Source organism: Typha latifolia, chromosome 4, assembly GCF_019914945.1.
Source record: "Typha latifolia isolate L0001 chromosome 4, TyphaL0001v2, whole genome shotgun sequence".
NCBI lineage: Eukaryota > Viridiplantae > Streptophyta > Magnoliopsida > Poales > Typhaceae > Typha > Typha latifolia.
The window spans coordinates 16,466,506-16,488,903 of record NC_133089.1 but is presented as its reverse complement, the minus strand read 5'-3'; the positions used below and the strand labels follow the sequence as shown (position 1 = coordinate 16,488,903).

The window sequence follows — 22,398 nt, the reverse complement described above, 5'->3', positions numbered from 1 at the left end:
AATAGTTCTTCGTAATATCATTACGTCCACGACCAAGATATCATGCAACTTTTTTTAAAATATCGAGATTTTTTTCCCTTCTCTTTTTGATTATTTAAGAGTTCAAAAGCTATATATAATCTTTGACAAAGGGTTAATCATCTTTAAATACAGAGTCACTTAGGCTTCATCAAGTTTTAGCTAACTCTCATTGATATGTTACCGTCGAGCCATCAATTGAGCTGAGCCGTTGAGTCAAGCCACCATATAATTTTCTACATAATTTAGTCATGTGTAAGGTACATATCAACTTTACTAAAGTTGATTAGTAAATATTAAGATATTTTTTTGTGTATCATTCAAGAGGCTAAAGGTTAGATAAAGAGCCGCGCAATAAATTATTACTCCGAAATAAACGTCGTTGAGATATTGTTCTACTATCAATCGAATCAAATCATTAAGTCAAGTCACTACTGACCATCAAATAATTTTCTACATAATAATCATTTGGATATAAATCTACTAAATATCAAGATGTCATACATAAGGACGGCAAGAGTACTAATACGTAGAAAAGTGGATTTTCTACGGCTCACGTTGCAGAAAATAATACACTAACAAATGATAGTATACCACACACCTAGGTTGTATAAGAAAATTTACGCCCTTAAATTTATTTATTTATTTTGAAATAGACTTAGATTCCATATCCCTATAAATATAACATCCATACGATAATGTATTTCTAGACAAAGAGAAAAGTTTTATTAACTTATCCAATATATATATTGATGACGATCAAATTGAGCAGAAAAATATAATGATAATCTTTAGATCCTACACTTGACCCCAATAGATAACACTATAAAAAGAAGCAAAATATCAAACAAGAGCAACATAAAATAAAGTACAATCTTGAGAAAATCTTAAGAGCAAAAGATCTAAAATCATCCTTCGACTCTTACTGCGACCCAACAAAAGAACACAGGAGTTATAGATGTAAGCTTTCCAATTCATCCTACAGCAACCTGCAACTATGTCAACACATTCAATGACATCATAGATAGACAAAGTAAAAAAGTAATGTTGTTTACTAATACATATATATATATATATATATATATATATATAAAACCTTCATCAGGGATAGATTACTTGCATCATTGTCGACCTTTTTGACAAAACAATTGAGCTCCCAATAGGGGAATTAATCTTCCAAACATTAGGTGAAGTGAGCAAAAAATTCCTTCCGAAAGCTTCTTACGCTGCTAATCCCCATTCCTACCTTGAGCATTGTTTAAGAAGAGTAATTTCGACGGTGGAGTCATATGGTTGGAACTAGTAAATGCGAGAAGCATTGGAAGACATATTCCAAGTTACTATTAAAAATTAAAGTTAAAAGAAGGACTCTTTTCCACAAAGGATCTAGAAGGAGGAAATTGGTCGTACCGAAATAGAAGTCACTTACCGTTTCCAGCACCCTCTAAAGTCAATTATCCAGACGTGATATATGATCGCTTATACCTGGCACAAACTCTTGTTGATAAGGAGAGCTTAACTGCTCTCATGCATACTATAATTTACAACTCATTTTTAGAAACTATTAAATTCTCTTTCCTAATTGAACGGTTTAAATTAAATAATACTTTTTTATAAAAATAAAAATAATAATAAATTCGTTAAAATTGACACTCCTATTATTAAAAAAAAACAGTTATAAAGATAAATAATAAGAAAATACTTAATTTTAAAATTTTATCGGTTAATCTAATCACATACGTACCATATGTCTTATATATATATATATCCTTTAATTTATCAACTTATGATATTTATTTTTAATAACTAATTGGATTGTATCATATCATTGCTCAATCTAGAACCAAAGTTTTTATAATCAAGAGTGAAAAAAAAATTAAAAATTTCCCCTACCCCTCGTTGATATAGCCAATTAACAACATTACTTATATGAGGAACGTCATACCTACTAATTTGATTGCCAACTCTACTGGTTCATAAAAAGACCCTGAAGAATTTAATCTTGGTCGTAATTCTTTACACTAGTCGTTTTCAAAGCCAAAGAAGTTTCGAAGCACTCCTCTAATAAAAAGAAAGTTATTTGAAAGAAAGAAAAAAAAACCCCTCCAATACTCTATAAATTCACCTTGGTCCCTTTGGCAAATCTCAATTAAGAAGGAAGAAAGGAAAATTACCAGAGGGCAATGGGTATAAGCCTCGTCTCCTTCTACGACTCCCTCATCCGCCGCTCCTTCGTCTCCGCCGGCCTCCGCCCTGAGACCCTAAACCTAGATTCTGAGACCACCATCCAATGCTGGATCTCTGAGTCCCTCTCCGTTTCAAGCCCTAACCCTAAGCCGATTCTGCTCCTCATCCATGGCTTCGGGCCCACCGCTACTTGGCAGTGGAGGAGCCAGGTAGGGCCCCTCGCCCGGCATTTCGACCTCATCGTCCCCGATCTCCTCTTCTTCGGCGGATCCACCACCGCCTCCCCACTCCGGTCCGAGGTGTTCCAGGCCGCCGCGGTCGTCCGCCTCTTAGACGCTCTCCTCGCCGGCGGGTGCGGCGGAGGAGACCGACGCGTGGCGCTGGCGGGGACGAGCTACGGGGGTTTCGTGGCGTACCACGTGGCGAGCCTGCTCGGGGAGGAGAGGGTGGGGAGAGTGGTGATCGCGAGCTCGGATCTGATGAAAGGTGAGGAGGACGATAAGGCGTTGGCCAAGCGATCCGGGGTGAAGGATGTGGTGGAGGTGATGATACCGCAGAGCACCGCGGAGGCCCGGACCCTCGTGAAGATGGCCACTTATCGCTCCCCGAGATTCGTGCCGGAGTTCCTACTCCGCGATCTGATAAAGGTAAGAACATGCATAATACTATATTGGTTTTTTTAAATAATATTTTGCAAAACAAGTCTCTATTTTGCTCAATAATCCCACCTATCTTTAAACTACTAATAAATTGGATTTTTCTTTCGTGCAGAATTATTTCAGTGATAACGTGGAAGAAAAGAAGGAACTCATCAAAGGAATCACTATTGGAAACAAAGACAAATTCCAACTTACTCCTTTACCACAAGTAATAGATACACTCGTATATATACATGCAAAATTATGAAGGTGTTTTCCCAAGCTTATATATTAAACCTCTCTTTTGCATTATAGGATGTTCTCATCGTATGGGGTGAGCATGATCAGATATTTCCATTAGATAAGGCCTTTAAGATGAAAAAGTAAGTGATATATATCTCTCTTCGCTTCCCAGTGTTTAGTTTCATATCATTATTATTATTACTTAGTACTTATTTTAGTTAATTAATTGTCATCTCAGGCAACTCGGAGACAAGGCTAGGTTGGAAGTAATAGAGAACACCGGGCATACGCCACAGTTGGAAGATCCAAATCGTTTTAATGAGATATTGTTGGATTTCTTATTAGGTGCCGAAAGTCCCCGATGTAATTAATACCTGACTATTATTAATAATCATCTCTATATAGACTGAAAGAGAGGAATATATATATATATATATCTCTTTTTATGCAGCTTGGAGGAGCATTTAATCATATATATTTCTACTATCCTTGTGTTGGCATTCTCTCTCTCTCTATATATATAATATTTAGAAGTCAGAAAATGACAAATATTGTGAAACTTATGATTGTCAAAGTCGTATGTGAGAATAATTGAAGACTAAGACTCGACGAGGATGAGGACGAGGAGGACGAGGAGATGTCTAAGCGACCAAAATTATACGGCATGGGACGAAGAAATGAGAAGACTACGTCGCATCTCAAGTCCCTGGCAGGAAACGTTGGAGAAGAGAGGATCGATTACGACATGAGATCTGGAAATTTTTTTGTAGGATACCTCAGACGATATTATTCGTATAATTTTAGAACTATTATCTGAATCAATTTTTATTATTTTTAGATGTCGAGTTGTCGACATATGAACAAGTCACAAGTCACAAGTCACAAGTCACAACCAGCAAAAAGCAATTAAACTAATATAAATAAATAGATAAATAAAGCTCTTACAGTTGGTGATCTCTGCAGCCATCTCTATCAAGTGATTGGAAATTAATGGTGCCCTTCTTCTAGAATTATTATTGACGAGTGGCAACCTAATATAATGATCTTATATATTTTACCTTTGTTTAACTCCATAAATTTGCAGGGCGATCACCTCGTGACATCCCCTATTAGCAAGTAGTTTAGGGTGAAAAATTAATACAATCATTATGCTAAAAAGTCAATGATAATTAAGTATCATCAGTAGGTTGTGCTTCCATGTCCAGAATGTCTCGTATCATTAGTTTACTATTTCTGAAATTATTTTTTACTATAATCTTTTTATCAATCTTAATATTATCATTAATGAAAAAATAAAAACTCTTTTGCTGTAGTTTTCAAATTTTTTGCTTACTAAAGTGCTATTGTTATTGTCTTGTCAAGTGCTAGAAAGTCAAGGAAGTTAGTGACCGTGACTTCATAAATCATTTATATAAGAAAGTGTTACTTAAATAAATATATATGGATGCTTATTTAGCAAAAACCACAGTAGTTTAATAAATTATTTTAAAAACTGTAGGAAAATACTAAGAAGTTTGAAGCAGAACAGCATATTGGTAAAAACTCAGTCTAATCGCACTAGGCATTGATTAGCAAATTTAGGCCGGGCTCAGAAATCCTTAGCAATAACAAACGATACTGTGATATTTTATTTTTGCAGTCCTTTTCTTCTACCAAAAAGACCCAAAAAAGAATAATAATAATAATAAATAAATCAAGGTGAGTTTGGGCCACAAATAGAGGGCCTAGGTGGGCCCGGATTTGGGCCCCATGAACAAGCCGTACTCATTAAACTTCGGTGGGCGTAGCTTCCATAATGTTAACAGATACCAACATAATTAAAGCGTGGGAGAGAAGTTCCTCTTCTACCAAACGACGCTTATGTAGAAACTTATCTCAAACCCCTCATTTAGTAGCGCTCCCTCCTCCCCCTCTCTCTCTCTCTCTCTCTCTCCAGTCTCGAATCCAAAAGCAAACAAAAAACACTATGGGATTCAGCATCGTTCCCCTCATCGACTCCCTCGTCCACCGCACCTACTACTCTGCTGGCCTCCGCCCCCAAACCCTAGCCGTCGACTCCGAAACCACCATCCATTGCTGGATCCCCAACTCCCTCCCCGTCTCTAACACTAGCCCTAGCGCTAAGCCCACTCTCCTCCTTATCCATGGCTTCGGGCCCCGTGCTACGTGGCAATGGCGCAACCAGATAGGCCCCCTCTCCGCCCACTTCGACATCATCGTCCCCGACCTCGTCTTCTTCGGCGGCTCCACCACCACCTCCCCTCGCCGATCCGAGGCATTCCAGGCCGCCGCCTTAGTCCGCCTCCTCGAGTCCCTCGGCCTAGCCGCCGCCGGACGCGTGGCGGTGGTGGGGACGAGCTACGGGGGCTTCGTGGCGTACCACGTGGCGCGGCTTCTCGGTCCGGATCGGGTCGATCGGGTGGTGATCGCGAACTCCGACATGCTGAAGGCGGCGGAGGACGACCGCGCCCTATTGAAGAGGGCGGGGATGGGGAGCATCCCGGAAGTGCTGCTTCCCAAGGACCCGGAGACGGTGAGGACGCTGATGAAGTTGGCATTCTACCGCCCGCCGAGATTCGTGCCGTCCTTCTTGCTCCGCGACTTCATCCAGGTGAATCTTGCTTTATTTGCTCTATTTCGTTTAGATTCGGCTTTCTCATCTTCTACGATTTCGCCTCTTTCTTTTGCATCTTTTATGTGTATATCGATTATCGATCTGCTCGCATATTCGTATTGCTGACGTGATCTTTTCCTGTTCGGAGAGAGGTACCTTTCCCGTCTTAACCGTAAGCAGTGGACCACCTTTCACTTCTGGCTCTTTTTGGATCTTAATGTTATAATTCACATAAATTTAGATGTATCTACAAAATTACTCACCCTCCTAAGTGCATGAGTTCTCTTTACTTTTGTAGTTGGTCCAAATTCTAAAACATCTTTGTAAATTTCTATTTTTATAGTTCGAATCTATTGCGAAACTATTATTTCAAAATTCACTGTAAATATATATATATATATATATATATATATATATTTTTTTTTTTTTTAAATTAAAAATGTTAAACTCGTGACTATTTTCTTTAAATACTTGTTTGGCCTTGTAGCAATATAGAATTACTTCGTGTTGGCCCACCACTTTTAGTATTTTACTTTGTGCCAGCGAGACGTGGGGCCTTGCATAGTTGCATGTCGTTATCCCAGTACAAGACGATGTTTAATTGGACGTCATTATGATATTTCGTGGATTACAACCAATTCATGGTCCTATGAGTGCCTTTTAATTAGTCGCCATCTTGAATGATTGTGCTTAATTAAGGTTTAAAAAAAAAGAAGAGAACTTTTCCAATGAAGGATTGATTAATTTGGAGAAAACAACTTGTGAATGAAGTAATTTGACTTAGATGTGAGGTTTGATGTTGGATGGTTGTGCAGAATCTTTTCAGTGATAAAATAGAGGAAAAGATGGAACTTATCAAGGGAACGATTCTCGACAAGAAAGATGAGTTTGAGCTCACTCCTCTCCCTCAGGTGACACCACTGGATATACGTATACATAGCCTATTAATGCTGAAGCTATTAACTCTTCTCAATTAATCCTTCTCTTTCCACTAGGAGGTTCTGATCATTTGGGGAGAGCATGATCAAATATTTCCTTTGGACAAAGCCATCCAGGTTAAAAAGTAAGCCCCCCCCCCCCTCTCTCTCTCTCTATATATATATATATATATTCTAGGATGATTTAACTGCAAATAAAATGAACAAGTGCAGGCGTCTTGGAGATAAGGCGAGTCTGGAAGTTTTGGAGAAGACTGGACATGTCTCGCAGGTGGAGGACTCCAATCGGTTCAACCAGATCCTTCTAAGCTTCTTATTAGGTTCTCCAAAATCTACATTGTGATTTTGGCTCAACTTCCTCTCCCGAAGAAAGAAAAAATTAAAAGAAAAAAGTTGGGCCACATACATTCTATACATTAAAATAATAATAATAATAATAATAAAATTTATCTCTGCCTTTCTGTAATAGATAGATTACTATACAATAAGATAAAATTTGTTTGAATAAAAATTATAGATATCTAATTTTATATTTTTCTAGAAGTCCAATGATTGTATTATAACTATTGTGCTTCAATAGTAGTTACACTCGAGAAGCAGAATTAAGAGGAAGAATCCAATTGGTTAAATAAACATGTTGAGATGGTTCGTTGCTGACAGATGTTTATATAAAGTTAACAGCCGGAATGCTAACTATAATACGTTAAAACTTTTCCCCATTAGATCCAGAATAAACGGGTAGATCTTTCTCTCCCCGGGTCTCTCATGGTAAAAATACACTCTCGAAGAATCTCCCATGGCCATTGACCCCCATCTTCCAACTACCTCTTCCTTCCCGCCATCTCTTCCCCTTCAAACCAACTACCGCTCTTCCCTCTCTTTAACCTCTCTTTTCAACTCCATCTCCTCCCTCCCTTGCCTCAAGCGCCTCCACGCTCGAATCCTAACCCAAGGCCTCTCTCACCACCTCGCCATAACCACCAAGCTCCTCTCTCTCGCCGCCTTCCTCTCGCCCACCATGGACTACGCTCACAAGGTGTTCGACGCATCGCCCCATCGAGACTCCTTCATGTGGAACACCCTCATCCGCTGCTACGCTGACCTCGGCCCGTGCGGAGAAGTCCCCTTCCTATACAAACAGATGCATCGGACAGGTCTCTCTCCTGATCACTTCACTTTTCCGTCTGTGCTCCGCTCGTGCGCCGTCCTCTCGGCCCTTCGAGAAGGAAAGGAGGCTCATTGCCATGTAATCAAACATGGGTTTGATACTGATCACTTTGTGCAGAGCGCGTTGGTTAGCATGTACTCGCAGAACGGCGAGGTTTCTAATTCGGAGTTAGTTTTTGGAGAGATGGTCGATAAGAATGTTGTCTCTTGGACTGCCATGATCGCGGGGTATGCTCAAAATTGCTTCTCGGAGAAGGCCTTGAGTGTTTTTGGGTCCATGGTCGCTTCTGGCATGCAGCCTAACGAGATCACTATTGTTAGTGTCCTTCCGGCGCTAAAAGGGCTGGAATGCTTAAATTCGGGCCGAACGATTCATGGGTTTGTGATTAAATTGAGTTTGAATTCTTTCATCTCTTTGGCGAATGCTCTGATTGCAATGTACGGGAAATGTGGATCCGTAGACGTTGCAAGTTCTCTGTTTGAAGAAATGCCAGTGCGAAGCTTGGTTTCATGGAACACAATGATCGCAGCGTACGAGCAAAGTGATGAGGGTAATAAGGCTATCAAACTCTTCCAGAGAATGCTGACAGAGAAGGTGAAGTTTGACTGTGTGACATTGGTTAGTGTTCTCTCAGCTTGTGCCAGCATGGGAGCTCTCGAAACCGGGAAATGGGCACACGAGCTCGCAAGAAGCAATGGACTGGAAGCTGATATAAGAATTGGTAATGTTTTAGTGGATATGTATGCCAAATGTGGCAGACTAGATTGTGCTAGAGACGCTTTCGAGAAGCTGCAATGGCGCGGGAGAGTCTCTTGGAGTGCCATGATCCGCGCTTATGCCGCTCATGGGCAACCAGAAGAGGCCCTCAAGCTCTTCTCTCTGATGGAGGAGGAAGGAGTAAGACCTAATTCGTTCACGTTTACTTCAGTTTTAGCAGCCTGTAGCCATTCAGGTCTAGTAGAACAAGGCTTAAAGCATTTTGATAGCATGAGAAGAGACTACCAGATTAGCCCTTCCTTGGAGCATTGTGCTTGTATAGTGGATGCCCTCGGCCGTGCCGGTAGGGTTGTTGATGCATATGAATTCATCAAAAGAATGCCTATGGAGCCTGATAAGGGTGTGTGGGGAGCTCTGCTTGGTGCTTGTAGGATTCATGGTGATCTTGAGCTGGCTGAATTTGTCACCGTCGACCTTCTCCAGTACGGTCATAGTTACTCGACATTCTACGTGCTTATGTCAAACATGTATGCAGAGGCTGGTAGATGGGAAGATGCAGCAAGGATGAGGAAACTGATGAGGGAGATGGAATTGAAGAAGACCCCTGGAAGTAGTTCAGTGGATACTGTGAAGAATGTCACCATAATGAGATAGCAATCAGATGTTATACTCTTCCTGCATTTCTTTCATCACGAAGTCTAATTAATTCATTACATGTTCTTTTGATCCTGTAATTTCATATAGTTCAGTCTCAGATTTATCTCGTAGGAGCTTCATTGCAGGGAATTCAAAGAAGACAAAAAAACTAATGCAATTAATTACTTCCACTTGCTCAGCCAAGTAACGATCATTTTTTTCTAGTTGTTAGAAGAGTACATGCCTTGTGAAAAAAGTTACGACATTTTGGGTCACCTTTAGCCGCACCATCCTGATTCTCTGAATTTACAGAAGGGTGGGAATGAGTAAAAAGAACTGTCAATGGAAATTACATTTCTCTGTACAAGTTGGGAGAAGTCGCTTTGCTGGAAGAAGACTTAAGCCTTGAAGGACAGTAAGTAGTTCTCTGCGGATGAAATCTGACCAGCAAAGTTGACCATCTACCAAAAAAAAAAAGAAGTGTTAGATTGTATTAAGGATATAGACTTCTAATTTTGTTTATAGAGATTAAATGATAATCCTCCACTCTATCCAGTATTGTAATTATACAATACTAATAATAAAAAGCTCTACTTCTGTTCATAGAATTAAATGATATACCTCAAACCCTATCCTGTCATATAATTTCTGAGCTGCTATGTTCTCTTTATGCACATGGACGAATATCTCTCTAACACCTGCAACAAAGAAAAATCCTCTTTATGCACATGGATGGGCTAGAGTACCTATCACTACCTCCCTAGAACTGGAATAAAATCCTTTCTTTACCAAATGATTTAGCTGCATCTATCGCCAGTAACAACATGTTGCTTGCAATCCCTTGGCGGCGGGCATACTTGGCAACACATACATTTGACAAATATCCATATCTAGGCTGATCTGCCTGATAGATATTCAAGGAAGCTGCTGACTTTTCACATTCCTGAAGGAAAGCAACTGATAAGTTGCTGGAAAATATAAAAAGAGAGGATAAAGAAAGTGTGGCAGTTCATACCCCAGGAAATTTCTCTCCATGTAAAAGATGTTTTATAGTCACATCCAAAGTCCCAACGATGCTGCTTAATACAGTACGTTTGATGTTTCTCTCATCGTTCTTTACCTGGCATTTTATAATAGGAAAAGTAAAAAGCCCAGCTAGTAACTTCATATTCTATCAGCATGGACCATTTATTTACATTTCAAGAAGAGCAGAACTTGTTACACAAGATTTAAAATAACATAAGAGATAAAACTTCAATAACAATGTAACATGATGCGATGATGATTGGGCACAAGGAAACCTAAAATTTTGATAGACTCTAAAGCAGCAAAGGTTGGAACTATGTTACTAGTTTATAAATCAGATAAAAAGTACTGGAGTAGGAAATTGTCCAAGGATACAAACTTAGAAAGCCTTATATTACTTGGAATACGAGTTATAGAACTTTATATAAATGAACAATGACAAATTAGATAACTGACTGTACAAACTAGGAGAAGGGCAGAAAGCATGATTTTATAGGTATCCTGCGATACCATACAAAATAAGGATTGCCAGATGCTTAACGGCCAGTATTATAGCACCTACCTACTTAGATATTTCTCCTTCTTAAAAAGAATATTCGTTCTTCATGAAATATCTAATCTAGATAGCTCAATGCATGACATAATTTCAAGAAGGCAAACCTAATTTCAACAAGCTTCTACTAGATAAACCTAATTCCAATCAGATTTCATCAGCAAAATTTCACAGAATTATTCCATGATAAACAGTCACATAAATGTCCTATAATGAAGTTCATACCGCAACCATGCAGATACACTTCTCCACGAGCTGCTTATTACATCGCCTTTTCAATGCATTAAATTCCTGTATCAATTGGGAGTCACGGATCGATGCAGAAAAAATGTAGTCTAGTCCCTTCAAATTTGCATAACATTCTTATATATGGTATTCCATATATTGTATACAGAGAGACACTAGTCGTCTAATACTATTATTGCTTATGCCTGTCTGGTACTTTCAAGCAGCAGCAGGAAAATATCAAGATTACTGGTTAGGTAGATTACCTGCTCGGCAAACTTCTTTTTAAAGCTTTCAACGTGGCTGCAATGAAGTACAGAAACACTAGTCAGTGACCTATTGCGTTCTACAACAGCATAATTTAGGTAAAACAAGAACCTAAAATGGAAAAGGAAGAAGTAAAAGAACTAAGGAAGCGACAAAATAAAATTCGTTATGGACTAACCGAACACCTGACCGACTTTCCCAATGGCTTTCTGCCCGTAACCAAGCTGCTGTCTGTGAAACAAAATGCGACAAAGCACTGATAACGACTAGAAGTTTCTCACAATCTAGTAAATCTTCGAAAGCTATCCAATATTGCTTTTCTTTCCAGCATACAATTCAATTTCAAACTTACCCAATATTCCTCATCAAGTAAGGCCTCCCGCGCAATGAAACGCCCGAAAGCTCTTCTGTGGTTGCAAAGACATTCTTCATCTGACAGTTGAAGACGATCAAAACGAAGATTGGATGCATCAGATGGGATCGCACATCGCGGGGCTCTGGGTGCCAGATTGGACAAACCAGAAGAGATCCCTTGATGAGGAACTCTTCTAGTTGCATTAATGCGGTCATGCATGACTTCCCCTTTCCCATCATCAAATGACCCAGATGGACCATTCCTCCTGCAAAATTACAATTCCAATCGAAATCAAGAAAGACTCACACGTATTCTTTTATCTCTATTATAACATGCAGATCAAAATCACTTCCTAAAATTTGATATTTCTCTAACAAATGAACAGTAATCGCACAGGCATATAATGCTAACCATATAAGCAAATATCAATTCCCATAAAAAGAAACCAATTGCACGATCTAGTCAAAATCTCTAGCCCAAATTGCCGCTTCTTTCTGGTTAAAATAAATCCAAAGCCCAAATCTTTTTCAAGAATATGACAGCCAAATCTTTTCAAGAATATGACAGCCGAAGCTTTAAAAAAAACACTATTTCAAGAGAAGCCGAGCTTACATCACCGGAGAGATGAACCTTTTCCTCTGGAATCGGCGCCTATTCCTGATTCTACAAACGGAGGTTTGCCGAATGCCGGGTGGCGGAGCAATGACGCTCGTCATCTTCTTCGATAAGAGAAGAGCGGAAGAAAACGTAATACCTAAAGAATAGGGAGAGAGGGAGGGGGTTTTGGGTAGGGGGTGTAAACGAGCCGAAGCTCGATTCGAGCTGGAAAAACTCAGCTCAGCTCGTCTGCTCGATGAGGCTCGAAATCCTTTCGAGAAGCTTCTCGCCCCGACTAGCTTCCGATTACACAGGGACGGCGAGAAATCCACCCCAGCTTCGCACGCCCCTCGCCAACTTCCCGGAACCGGCAGGAGCGGCTTAACTGCACCGTCGGCGAAGCTCGGAGATTCGGGCCAGACACCGGTGTCTAGGACCCCGACGATGACGTCGCGCGACGCGGACTCGACGGCCTGGATCGGGACAGAGGTAGGGGAGAGACCGATGGGAGCTTGGAGAGTTGAAGATGCCTCGTCGCAGGAGGCAAGGGGAGATCTCGCCGACGAAGCGGCTATCGGGGGTGAGGACGGCGACGGACGTCCTGTCGGCGAGGGCTCGGCGGAGGAGCGGGAGGGCGGAGACGACAGAGGTGCGTATGAGGCCAAGGGAGGCCGGCGGGAGCTTGGAGATGTGTTCCGGTGGTGAAGAAGATGAGTTTTAGTATAGATGGAGGGGGAGTTGGGCGAGATGGGAGGGTAGGAAATAACTAGGGATTTAGATGTTTTGGAAAATATATACCTCATATCCCGGTTCCATCTTATATATATAATGGTTCTAAATTTCTAACAACTTAATTATATATATATATATATAATAAAGCTACAGTAAGCGAGCTGCGGCTGAATAATATTTTAGCTCGAGCTGAGCCTGCGAGCCTCACAAGCTCATAATTTTTTTTAACGGCCCTAATTTTGGGTGGAATAAAGATCCTTAGACCTACATGTGTCCTAAAGCCACCTTGCTCTGCGAGTTGAACGTATGTGGCACTTTGATTACTTAATTACTAAGAAAGCACAAACTCCAAACGATCTTTCCGTTTCAAAATCGGTTGTTATCAAATCCAAAAGTCGAGCAGCTTTTCTTAGTAACTACGTTACAGAACCCTCTTTTTTTTTTTTTTGGTTTTTTTCTTCTCGTTTCATATCTTTTTCATTTCAATCCTTTCTAACTTATCAAAGTGGTATTCGGGATTGCAAATGGGCTGAGGGCCCAAGTAAAACTACGGATTTCAAATCCGCCTGTTTAGACTAATTCCTATTCGGATTCGGATTTCACTCTCACTCCATCCCCTCGTACGCACCGGTCGTCGCCTCGGTTGCCCTCTTTGTCCTTCTCACTGTGGCCATGGCCGTCATTATCTACTGCAATCTTCGAGGACGCCCACTGCAAACGAATACTACTAATGCCGCTGCCACCAAAGCTAAATCTGTCGACAAAATCCCGGTGGCCATCTATTCTACCGACGACGGCGACGAGAGCTGTGTGATTTGTTTGGATAATAGCATGTGATTCTCGAATACCTTTGCCATATGTGGCAATAATTCTGTTTCCTGTGAATAGTGCAGACTTTGGTTAGTATCCATTGCAGCCGTATCTTTCAGTAGAACAAGTTGACTTCATTTTCTTTTTCTTTTGTTTTTAAGTGCAAATAGACTGCAGTTAAATTCATCAGACTTCACCTATGGTTATGTCATCCTGCTGCAAAATAATGGTAGATAAGATAGTCGACTACATTGCAGAAAACATAGGAAGGAAGTCGCAGTTTTTTAATCTAGAATGGAGTATACAAACTTGTCGAAAATCGCATCTGATGAGCAAGTGCGTGAAGGCAAGTAAAAGAACTCTGATCTGATAACTGTTGTCAAGAGCAATAGAAGAGAAGCACACAACAATTGTCCTGAAGGAAAATTATTAAAAAAAATCATCTAATTATTATCCCAATCAATTAAATGATCAAAAGTGAGAATCCCTTGGGACCATTTACTTTACGAAGATAAATTAAATGAACAGAAAAGCAAACAAAAGATCTGCCCTATAACGAAAAAAATCTGTCTTCAGTTTTTTTCATCAATTCTCTACAATGTTGTGATTCCTCAGTATGAAAGGATTATGGACTCAATGAGATCATTGAGAGGGGCGAGCTCAGCCTTGTCGATCAAGCGGAATTCCTGCACCAAAAAAAAAAAAAAAAGGAACACCAAACAGTAAGCAGTCAGACCTTGAGCCAAAAATGAAAAATAAAAATAGTTGAACAATATTTGGTAGATCGCCGCCAGAAAAAATTTTTAGTTAAAATGATCAGCATAAACAGACCAACCTCCAACCACATAAAACTTGAAACTGGCAATTTAGCGTAGGCAAGTATTGCTGAAAAATTCATGGTGTAACTGTAAATTCTCACATATATTGAAGACAAGCAATCACATTCAGATTACTAGTTTACTGTTCCCCTTGTGCTGATGTAGATATCTTGTTACCGGACCTAGTTGCAGTCGTGATTGAAGATAAAAATAAAAGATACATAGAGAGGATTATATTCCAATGATGTTCAAAACATCAAATAAATGAAATAAACTACAGATGAAATTGTGTATGGCCTGAATAAAAAGTATGTCGAAATAAGATCAAGAACTTACCCACGTGAAGTATGTGAAGTGCTTGAAGCAAGTATTGAGATGAGCTTCTTCCTTGAGACTGACAATCTTCTGAAAATGAGAGTGGTAGATGTGTGCATACACCCGAAAGAGACGCTTGAAGATTGTTTTGACAACTTCTCGGAAGTTTGGAGGAAAAGGTGCCCCTACAGAAGAATATCTCCAATAAGTCAAACATAAATCTTCAAAGAAATTAAATTCCTAGGACGTATCAAGATCATTTCTCAATACCAAGTTTTTGAGGAAATATAGATTCATCATCAAGCAGAGCCTCAATCCAGTCCATCAAATACTCTACATACTTTGGTGCTGATACTTCTATGGGTTTCTTTATCTGAACTCCATCAGCCCATCTGTACTCAAACCTGTTGAGATTACTCACAGTTAGATATCTTCGAAGAGCTATTAAACCTAGTCATCGCAAATGTCTTTATATTAAGTAGTAGGAAGTGGCATTTATCAGAAGAAAGATACTTTGGGCCAGCTGACATCGTTGGGCAGGTCGTTGGCGTGCAGAACTCCATTAGAGTACCATACAAGATGTTCACTTGATTGAAGAAATCAACAGCTGAGGAAAATTAAGACATCAAATGTATTTACACATGAATATTTCTATCACATCTAATAACAGCAAGAAAAGGTTAGAGGTTTAACATAGCAATATGGAACATGAACTAATGTGTATCAATGTAAAAGGAAATGGTTGAGAGAATTACTATTGACAGCCAGCCATTCATTAAGATCCTCTCCAGTAGGTAAACGCACAGCTTCTCGCAAGTTGCCGCTACCCAAAGTAGCGTCAATATGCCTTTTCAGCTGAGCCCCCTGCTCAAAAACAGTAGATTGTTAGATATCCAGAATAGCAACAGAAAGCAAATTCAGATGACAAAAGAAACTTATATAGTTCATATTGGTGCTAGATAGAGGAGTATATAATTCCATCACACGTTCATAGAGTTCTTTAACAAATTGGAACAATTGAACAAAACTTTCATCCAGTAGTGGAGCAATTAGTCCAAATTAATCTTTCTCTACTCCTGAATACACAATCTCAGAAAAAAGAAAATACCCTGTAGAACTAAATACTCACAACCTTTTCAGCAATCATATTAACAATCATTTAAGCACTTTGCCAGGAAATAATTCCTTCTGCGACATATAACCAATTTCCAATCAAACTAATTTAAACATAAAAAATCAGAAAAAAGAGAGAAGAAGTTCTGTTTCAAGAAAAAGATCTGACCTTATTACCGGATGGCGCATTCTTTTTCGGCCGAAAAGTCTTCTGATTTCTGCCCCATAACACACCAACAAAACATACAATTAACCTCGATAGAAATAAGACAATAAAACAAGGCAAATCATGTACTTCTCTCCAATTCCATCCACTAATCCTCAAAAATAACAGAGACCCACCTGCTTCCTATGCCGAATAGGCTCATCTCCTTGGTGATATAAGATGAATAGAAGGATGGTGTGCTATTCGTCCTTCTCGGGTTGTTCTCCTCTTATTCGTAGATTTTATTCTCTTCTTGCTCGCTTGCGTATCTTTCTCTTTCTGAATTCTCTCTTATGCGTGGAAAGAATAGAGGTGGGGACGAGGGACAAGAAAGAGAAAGGCCAGTCTGGCAATGAATGGAATGGAATGGAATGGAATGAAGGGAAGGAGAGAGAGAGAGAGAGAGAGAGAGAGAGAGAGAGAGAAAGATGTTTATATTTGCTGTAAGTTTCCCCCCGCCAACTTCCTCTCCGTTTGAAAGCGTGGTTGTTATCCACTCACTCACAGCTCTACCTGTCAATTAGATTCATAAATTATTCTCCTTTCTTATTTTCTTTCATTTCACATCCTATGTTATATACTTATTGTCATTCACACCTTATTCTTTTTATTATTCTTTTACGTAATTGTCAACCAAAAATTTTAAAATATCATAATTTGGCTCCTTCACACATACATGATTAAAACAAAACTTAGATTTTGAAAAAGATCATTTAAGCTTTATATAAATTGTTACCCAATATCATAGTAATGTAGAATACTAGAAATGAACTTAAAAGAAAAATAAAAATAAAAGAATCCTGTCTATTGGGGACTCAGGCAAGTTGGTGGACTTAACATCATTATATACTACTTCAAATTGCCAATGGGATGATGCTTAAATAATTAAGTGTACTCAGAATTCAAATTTCAATAACATTAATATAAAATTTTCTCAAAATATTTATGGAAAATTGGGTGGTGATTAAAAATAAAACAAAAGTACATGGAAGATAACCAAACTTGCAAGAAAGAAGAGGAGACCTAATTTAATGGTCCTTGATTGAGTGGTGAGGGCCCATGAAAGGTCGAGTGGGCAAGAAGGAGATGTGAAACGAATCCATTCTTTGATTTCTTACTTGTTAATTTAAAGTCAATGGACATTCTTACTTGTTAATATTCATTTTTTGCAATGTTTAATGGTTGATATTAATTAACATGATGAGTTGTCATCATTATATGGGCATTCTCGTATAGCATGGACACTAGCATATCATAAGTATATTGAATATTTATTAACAGGGACAACCATATCCATCTCTTTATCCAAAAGAACCTACTAGTCGTAGAACAAATGTATATATATATATATATATATATATATATATATATGTAATGCAGCATATCTGAGTCATTATAGCGTTATTCATATCTCATATCTGTCCCCACTTCTTGTACTATGCTCCATTTTGAGCTGTCTATTTTTTTTTTAATTTTATCAATGGTTTGTATAGACTAGCAATTTTATTATTCAATAAAGTGTTATAAGAAAAAGAGAAATAATTTAGGGTTACCTCACTACCAGTATGACATGAAGAAACAAGCATCCGGCTCAATGGATGAATAAAATCTAAATATAAGACAATACACGTAGCACATATACATAAATAGTCCGTTAACTATAACTTTATTATGAGTCAACGAGGATCTTGAAGCAGTGTAGTTATCCTGCATAAATGAGCAAGAAAATAAAAAAAGAAACAAAGTGACTGTCGGCTACCAAAAGGCCATAACAACTCCTGCCACTAAAGTGGAGGGAGGATGATGCAGCAAGACCGACATGTTTGAAGTGGGAAGGATTGCAAGGGCGGCGATAGAAGAGCGACAAGGGCAACGAGCAATCATGATGAGTGAGACACTATGCGGGCTTATCTGACGGTGAGGAGATGGTGATCAACAAGAGGCTATAGTGAGGTGGACATGAGGAATGAATTTGACGGTGGAGAGGTCGGTGATGACAGATGCAACAAGGACTAGCAAAACCTGATTGAAATCTTAGAGAATATAGTGATGATGGAGTTGAAATGGATGGGGGAAACTCTTAGGAGAGGGAAAGTTTGACAACAGCAAGAATAACCTTTAAGACTGAGGGAAGAAAATGAGTTAAACCCTAGCAAAGCTCTCTGCTATGGTCGATGCGTTGCAATAGAAATATTCTAACTATCATTGACTAAGTTTTTGCTTAGGATATTATAGAAATGAGATTCATTGTAGGCCAATTCTATACAAATGGATCTAAGAGCACAGTTGAATGATGTGTGAGATTCATTACAAGCTAATCTTGTTCAAATTTATTTTGATACGCTATATATGAATTGTGCGCATTCAACGGTTCTAATTAGTTATACATGCTCTAATAGTAAACTTTTTATATATTCCATTAAGAAAAAGATGAGAATTATGAGATGAGTGTGACCACATCGATCGTGTGCATTTGTTAGCTATTCGGCCCACAACAATACTAAAGGTCACTGTCTAACTTGTAATGACACCTTAAGTTAGGGCCCACAAGAATGACTTGTTATCCCATTGTCACGCCAATGAGAAGCCTCCACATCAGCCAAGGATGTAGGATGTGAGTGGGTGGGGGTGGGGGTGAGGGTGATCGAGTAGGACCAGGGACAAGGGGGTTCACCATTAGGGATGGAATTAGTTGGCCATCATGCTCATGACAGTCATGGTTGGTTTATACGTAGAAACTACTCTTCTCATGCAAAGACACATTATCCAACCAATCATGAGCTTGACAGCACAAAGCATGTCCTTTTAAAGCAAGTTATGGTTAGCCAATCAATCATATTTACATGATCTATGTTCATACTTTGTTAATTATATAAGTCAAAGACTCAATATACGATGTTTTTTAAATTAGTCTCGGTTATTGCGGTTCTAGGTTAAGTCGGCGACGTCTCCTATTTCGCCATCGGCTTCTATTTTTCCATTGCGCAACCGGATACTCGATGCCGATCTTCTATTTTTTTTTTCTAATATTGCTGGATTATTTCGTTCTACATTTTGCTTTACCATGCTTTTTCTTATAGTTGTGCGTCATATTATCTGGATTTTAGTATTGCATGTTAGTTTTATAAAGAGTTTGAAGACCAGAGGAGCTATTTAGAAATTATTTTGGTGCTTGGGAGATTAGGAAGGGTTCTTAGTTTTTTTGGATATATATATAGTACTTTGACAAACTACCTATAATAATTGTAAATGTAAGGAGGAGAGATGCTAACCAGTATGCCTTCTGCCGAATTAACTTTGAATCAGGGAGGTTGCTTCTGGCCAGGTATATAAAAGAATTAGTGCATTCTTCTCTCTTACTTCAATTGGCCAGTATATAAAAACAATTAGTCTACTGGTATATCACAATATCATATCTTGGAGGGTCTCTGTTCTTCTTTAATCTAACTAAATTCACTGGACTCTGGTGATCTCTCCCATGTGTCAATGACTTGCCACACTTCCTTTCATCGAATTCATACCAGCTAATGCTCGTTTTGCATCCTTTTATTCCATTCTTTTGCTTTTGAATTTAACAATGGCCATTTTCATTGCTTCAGCCAGTAATGTACTTGTGCTTCATGCTTTGAGTTTTATAATTCAAATAAAAGGAATATATATATATATATATATATATATGCCCAGAAGTCCAGTTATCGACAGTCAGTTTGCTTCTATCATTTCCAATCCTTCGTTTGCCATAGCTTTTCTAACTCCTAAGTATATGTGTGGCAATGACTCAAAAACTACACAGCATCTGTTTTATGCCATTCTATTGATTCAGTTGCTTCTCCTACATTGCGGTTTAGGGAGCTTATTTTCGATTGATTACGAAGCCTCCAAAATGAGTCATTACCTTCCTTTTTACTGTCAGGATCTTGGTGGATTTTATTCTTGAGTCTGCCTTCAATGGTCTTTTTGACACAAGACTGGGGAACCTGTAAACCCTCTGCAGTTTGCCATTACAATATGTGTTCCTTTGGATCCCAAACTTGAAAGAAGAACCAAGAAAGAGATAAAAATGTGGTACAGAGTACAGACTAGAGTTGTTGGTGAAAGCAAAAGTCAAACTGGAAAAAGCAGCAGAATAGTAGTATGGTGTACTCAAAGGCTCCTTTACTTGAGTCTCCCTCAGTCTCTATATAACTATTGGAGAATTTTTTTTTCTTTCTTCTACTTTTTCCTGGTTAATTTGCCCTTCTTTTGTCTTCTTCTAGCTGAAAGCAACCCTTCTACTTATGAGTTTCTGCAAAGACGACAGAGACATCAGCCACAAAGGCAGCAGACAACAGCAGTAGGTTTGAAGTTAGTGAAGAGAGAGCCCTGACCCACCTGCTGGGCCTGAGCTTGCAGTCATAATAGTAGGAACAGACCAGTGCTTCAGGTGGCAGAATCATCTGCACCTCCTGACTAGTAATTTAAGACGAAGACAACTAGTTGCTCTGGGGAATTATTCTAGTCTTACCTCTAGTCTCAAGTCTCTTCAGTCTTATGATCTATCCATGCAACAGCTGACAGGAGATCCTCTGTCTCTTCCCTCTCTGCCCCTTGACTGAGTGACACTCTCTGTGCAAACAAATCAATACCAATTTATTATGGGCAGACATAAACAAATAAAAACAAAGATATCAGGTCAGTTACAAGATGCTGTTCTTTTGCCTCTCTCTTTCTTCACTAGATCCTTGTTCTTTGTTCTCTCCTCCTCTTTGGTGTTTTGAATGCTGGAGACCAGGTCATAAGTCCTAACCAAGTTGAGAGGTGATAATGATGATGATGATGATGGATGTGAATGGAAATGGGATCAGCAGCATGTACCCCTTCACAGAATCACAATGGCAAGAGTTGGAGCACCAGGCTCTTATCTTCAAGTACATTGCCTCAGGCATCCCAATACCTTCTGATCTCATCCTGTACATAAGGAAGAGCATGATGTTGGATTCATCCTCTACTTCCTTACATTTGGCCCTCCCTAAACATCCTACTACTCTTGGCTCACCAGGTAACATATATTCTTATAATTTTCATTGACTCCATATGGTGTGAAACAGAGAAGTGATCTGGTATAACCAAAAGAACTGATCTGGAGTAGTTTCCTGCAGTTGGATTGGGATGTTCTCCAATCGCTGTTGGGAGGAAACCTGAGGACCCAGAGCCAGGGAGGTGCAGGAGAACAGATGGGAAGAAGTGGAGGTGTTCCAAGGAGGCTTATCCAGACTCCAAGTACTGTGAGAGGCACATGCATAGGGGCAAGAATCGTTCAAGAAAGCTTGTGGAATTGTCCTTGGCCACCGTCCCTCGTTCCGCCGCTCGGTGTCTCCCGCTATCAGAACCTCAGACCCATAATTTCTTACGACATCCCTGTTCTTCTTCAAGTCCTCATGCCAACGACTACCCGCAACAACATAAGACTGCCCATTCCTACTTAGAAACAGTTTGCAGGTATGCATGCACTTTATAGTCGCTTTTCCTCTTTCTTGTTAGTCAACTGATGAGAGGTTCTCAAAGCAGGGATGTTTATCAACTCAAGAAGGATACAGATGAATACCCTTTCTTCGCGGAAACCTCACGGTCTGAAGAAGCTGTATCTTGGAGGTCTAGTTCACATGGAATCAGCTCCAGCAGTGAGCCAATTCAGAAATGTGATCGTATGCAGAGGGATAGGTTGAAGGAGATCAACCAGCACTGCTTTGTTTCGGGTTCTGATTTCAAGCCAGTGAAGCCTGAGAAGCTGAAGATTGAGGAGGATTCACAGAAAACAAAGGCATTCCACCACTTCTTTGATGAGTGGCCTCAGAGTAGCAATGGAAGATGGATCAGCTTTGGGGAAGAAACTTTGAGGCCAAAGCAGTACACAAATACCCAACTCTCAATCTCAATTCCTGCAGTCCTTCATGATTACTCAGTCATTGGAAACTCCATATCCTAATGGTTGGTGCTCAGTGCCTCATTCACTCATTTCATGGCATTGTGTCCATTAATTTCTTCTCACTCTCTTTCATTCTGATTTTTTTTTTCAATTTTTTTTGCAGATGGTTTGAATTGTGAGGCCTTCTGGTGATAGTTGTAATGCTTCTTGTTTTACTCTATGCTCTTGTATCAGCAACTAGTACTCCTGATGTATGGACCCATTTTTATGAGGCTTTCATTTATTAGTTTAATTTTCAATCTCTTGGGAAGCAGATGT

At 39.4% G+C, this 22,398-nt stretch overlaps 6 protein-coding genes and 1 long non-coding RNA gene across 12 annotated transcripts; 4 read left to right on the top strand and 3 right to left on the bottom strand.

The window, feature by feature from the left end:
* Positions 1–741: 741 nt before the first annotated feature.
* Positions 742–2,332, bottom strand: LOC140786452 (uncharacterized). Its single transcript, XR_012108638.1, has 2 exons — positions 2,193–2,332; positions 742–1,007 (listed from the first exon to the last, which is right to left on the bottom strand). It is a non-coding gene; the product is annotated as an uncharacterized lncRNA (long non-coding RNA).
* Positions 2,202–3,572, top strand: LOC140786450 (uncharacterized). Its single transcript, XM_073134899.1, has 4 exons — positions 2,202–2,852; positions 2,977–3,072; positions 3,159–3,226; positions 3,325–3,572. The coding sequence occupies exons 1-4, from the start codon at positions 2,202–2,204 to the stop codon at positions 3,455–3,457; spliced, it is 948 nt and encodes a 315-aa protein (XP_072991000.1). The 3' UTR covers positions 3,458–3,572.
* A 1,330-nt stretch (positions 3,573–4,902) lies between these two features.
* On the top strand, positions 4,903–7,170 carry LOC140786338 (uncharacterized). Its single transcript, XM_073134675.1, has 4 exons — positions 4,903–5,697; positions 6,516–6,611; positions 6,696–6,763; positions 6,852–7,170. Exons 1-4 carry the CDS (start codon positions 5,053–5,055, stop codon positions 6,979–6,981), a joined length of 939 nt encoding a protein of 312 aa, XP_072990776.1. The 5' UTR covers positions 4,903–5,052; the 3' UTR covers positions 6,982–7,170.
* A 118-nt stretch (positions 7,171–7,288) lies between these two features.
* LOC140786335 (pentatricopeptide repeat-containing protein At4g21300-like) lies at positions 7,289–9,344 on the top strand. The gene has a single exon (XM_073134669.1). It carries the CDS (start codon positions 7,435–7,437, stop codon positions 9,175–9,177), a length of 1,743 nt encoding a protein of 580 aa, XP_072990770.1. The 5' UTR covers positions 7,289–7,434; the 3' UTR covers positions 9,178–9,344.
* Positions 9,345–9,351: 7 nt separating this feature from the next.
* LOC140786336 (uncharacterized) lies at positions 9,352–13,164 on the bottom strand. 2 transcript variants are annotated; one of them, XM_073134670.1, is made up of 9 exons: positions 12,198–13,000; positions 11,583–11,850; positions 11,409–11,461; positions 11,230–11,266; positions 10,964–11,029; positions 10,175–10,279; positions 9,949–10,102; positions 9,781–9,857; positions 9,352–9,620 (listed from the first exon to the last, which is right to left on the bottom strand). In XM_073134670.1, exons 1-9 carry the CDS (start codon positions 12,983–12,985, stop codon positions 9,558–9,560), a joined length of 1,611 nt encoding a protein of 536 aa, XP_072990771.1. In that variant the 5' UTR covers positions 12,986–13,000; the 3' UTR covers positions 9,352–9,557. The 2 variants fall into 2 exon arrangements, with proteins under 2 accessions (XP_072990771.1, XP_072990772.1); XM_073134671.1 differs by lacking the exon at positions 10,964–11,029 and having other exon boundaries at positions 12,198–13,164.
* A 970-nt stretch (positions 13,165–14,134) lies between these two features.
* LOC140786337 (MOB kinase activator-like 1A) lies at positions 14,135–16,462 on the bottom strand. Of its 3 annotated transcripts, XM_073134673.1 has the most exons (8): positions 16,313–16,365; positions 16,140–16,188; positions 15,990–16,045; positions 15,613–15,721; positions 15,371–15,464; positions 15,128–15,261; positions 14,879–15,042; positions 14,135–14,410 (listed from the first exon to the last, which is right to left on the bottom strand). In XM_073134673.1, exons 3-8 carry the CDS (start codon positions 16,014–16,016, stop codon positions 14,336–14,338), a joined length of 603 nt encoding a protein of 200 aa, XP_072990774.1. In that variant the 5' UTR covers positions 16,017–16,045; positions 16,140–16,188; positions 16,313–16,365; the 3' UTR covers positions 14,135–14,335. The 3 variants fall into 3 exon arrangements, with proteins under 3 accessions (XP_072990774.1, XP_072990773.1, XP_072990775.1); XM_073134672.1 differs by lacking the exon at positions 15,990–16,045 and having other exon boundaries at positions 16,313–16,462; XM_073134674.1 differs by lacking the exons at positions 14,135–14,410; positions 15,990–16,045 and adding an exon at positions 14,582–14,724 and having other exon boundaries at positions 16,313–16,462.
* A 3,674-nt stretch (positions 16,463–20,136) lies between these two features.
* On the top strand, positions 20,137–22,393 carry LOC140785765 (growth-regulating factor 1-like). Of its 3 annotated transcripts, none has more exons than XM_073133748.1 (5): positions 20,137–20,307; positions 20,432–21,213; positions 21,314–21,653; positions 21,723–22,142; positions 22,244–22,393. In XM_073133748.1, exons 2-4 carry the CDS (start codon positions 20,979–20,981, stop codon positions 22,138–22,140), a joined length of 993 nt encoding a protein of 330 aa, XP_072989849.1. In that variant the 5' UTR covers positions 20,137–20,307; positions 20,432–20,978; the 3' UTR covers positions 22,141–22,142; positions 22,244–22,393. The 3 variants fall into 3 exon arrangements, with proteins under 3 accessions (XP_072989849.1, XP_072989852.1, XP_072989850.1); XM_073133749.1 differs by lacking the exon at positions 20,137–20,307 and having other exon boundaries at positions 20,388–20,846; positions 20,947–21,213; XM_073133751.1 differs by lacking the exon at positions 20,137–20,307 and having other exon boundaries at positions 20,387–21,213.
* Positions 22,394–22,398: the final 5 nt, after the last annotated feature.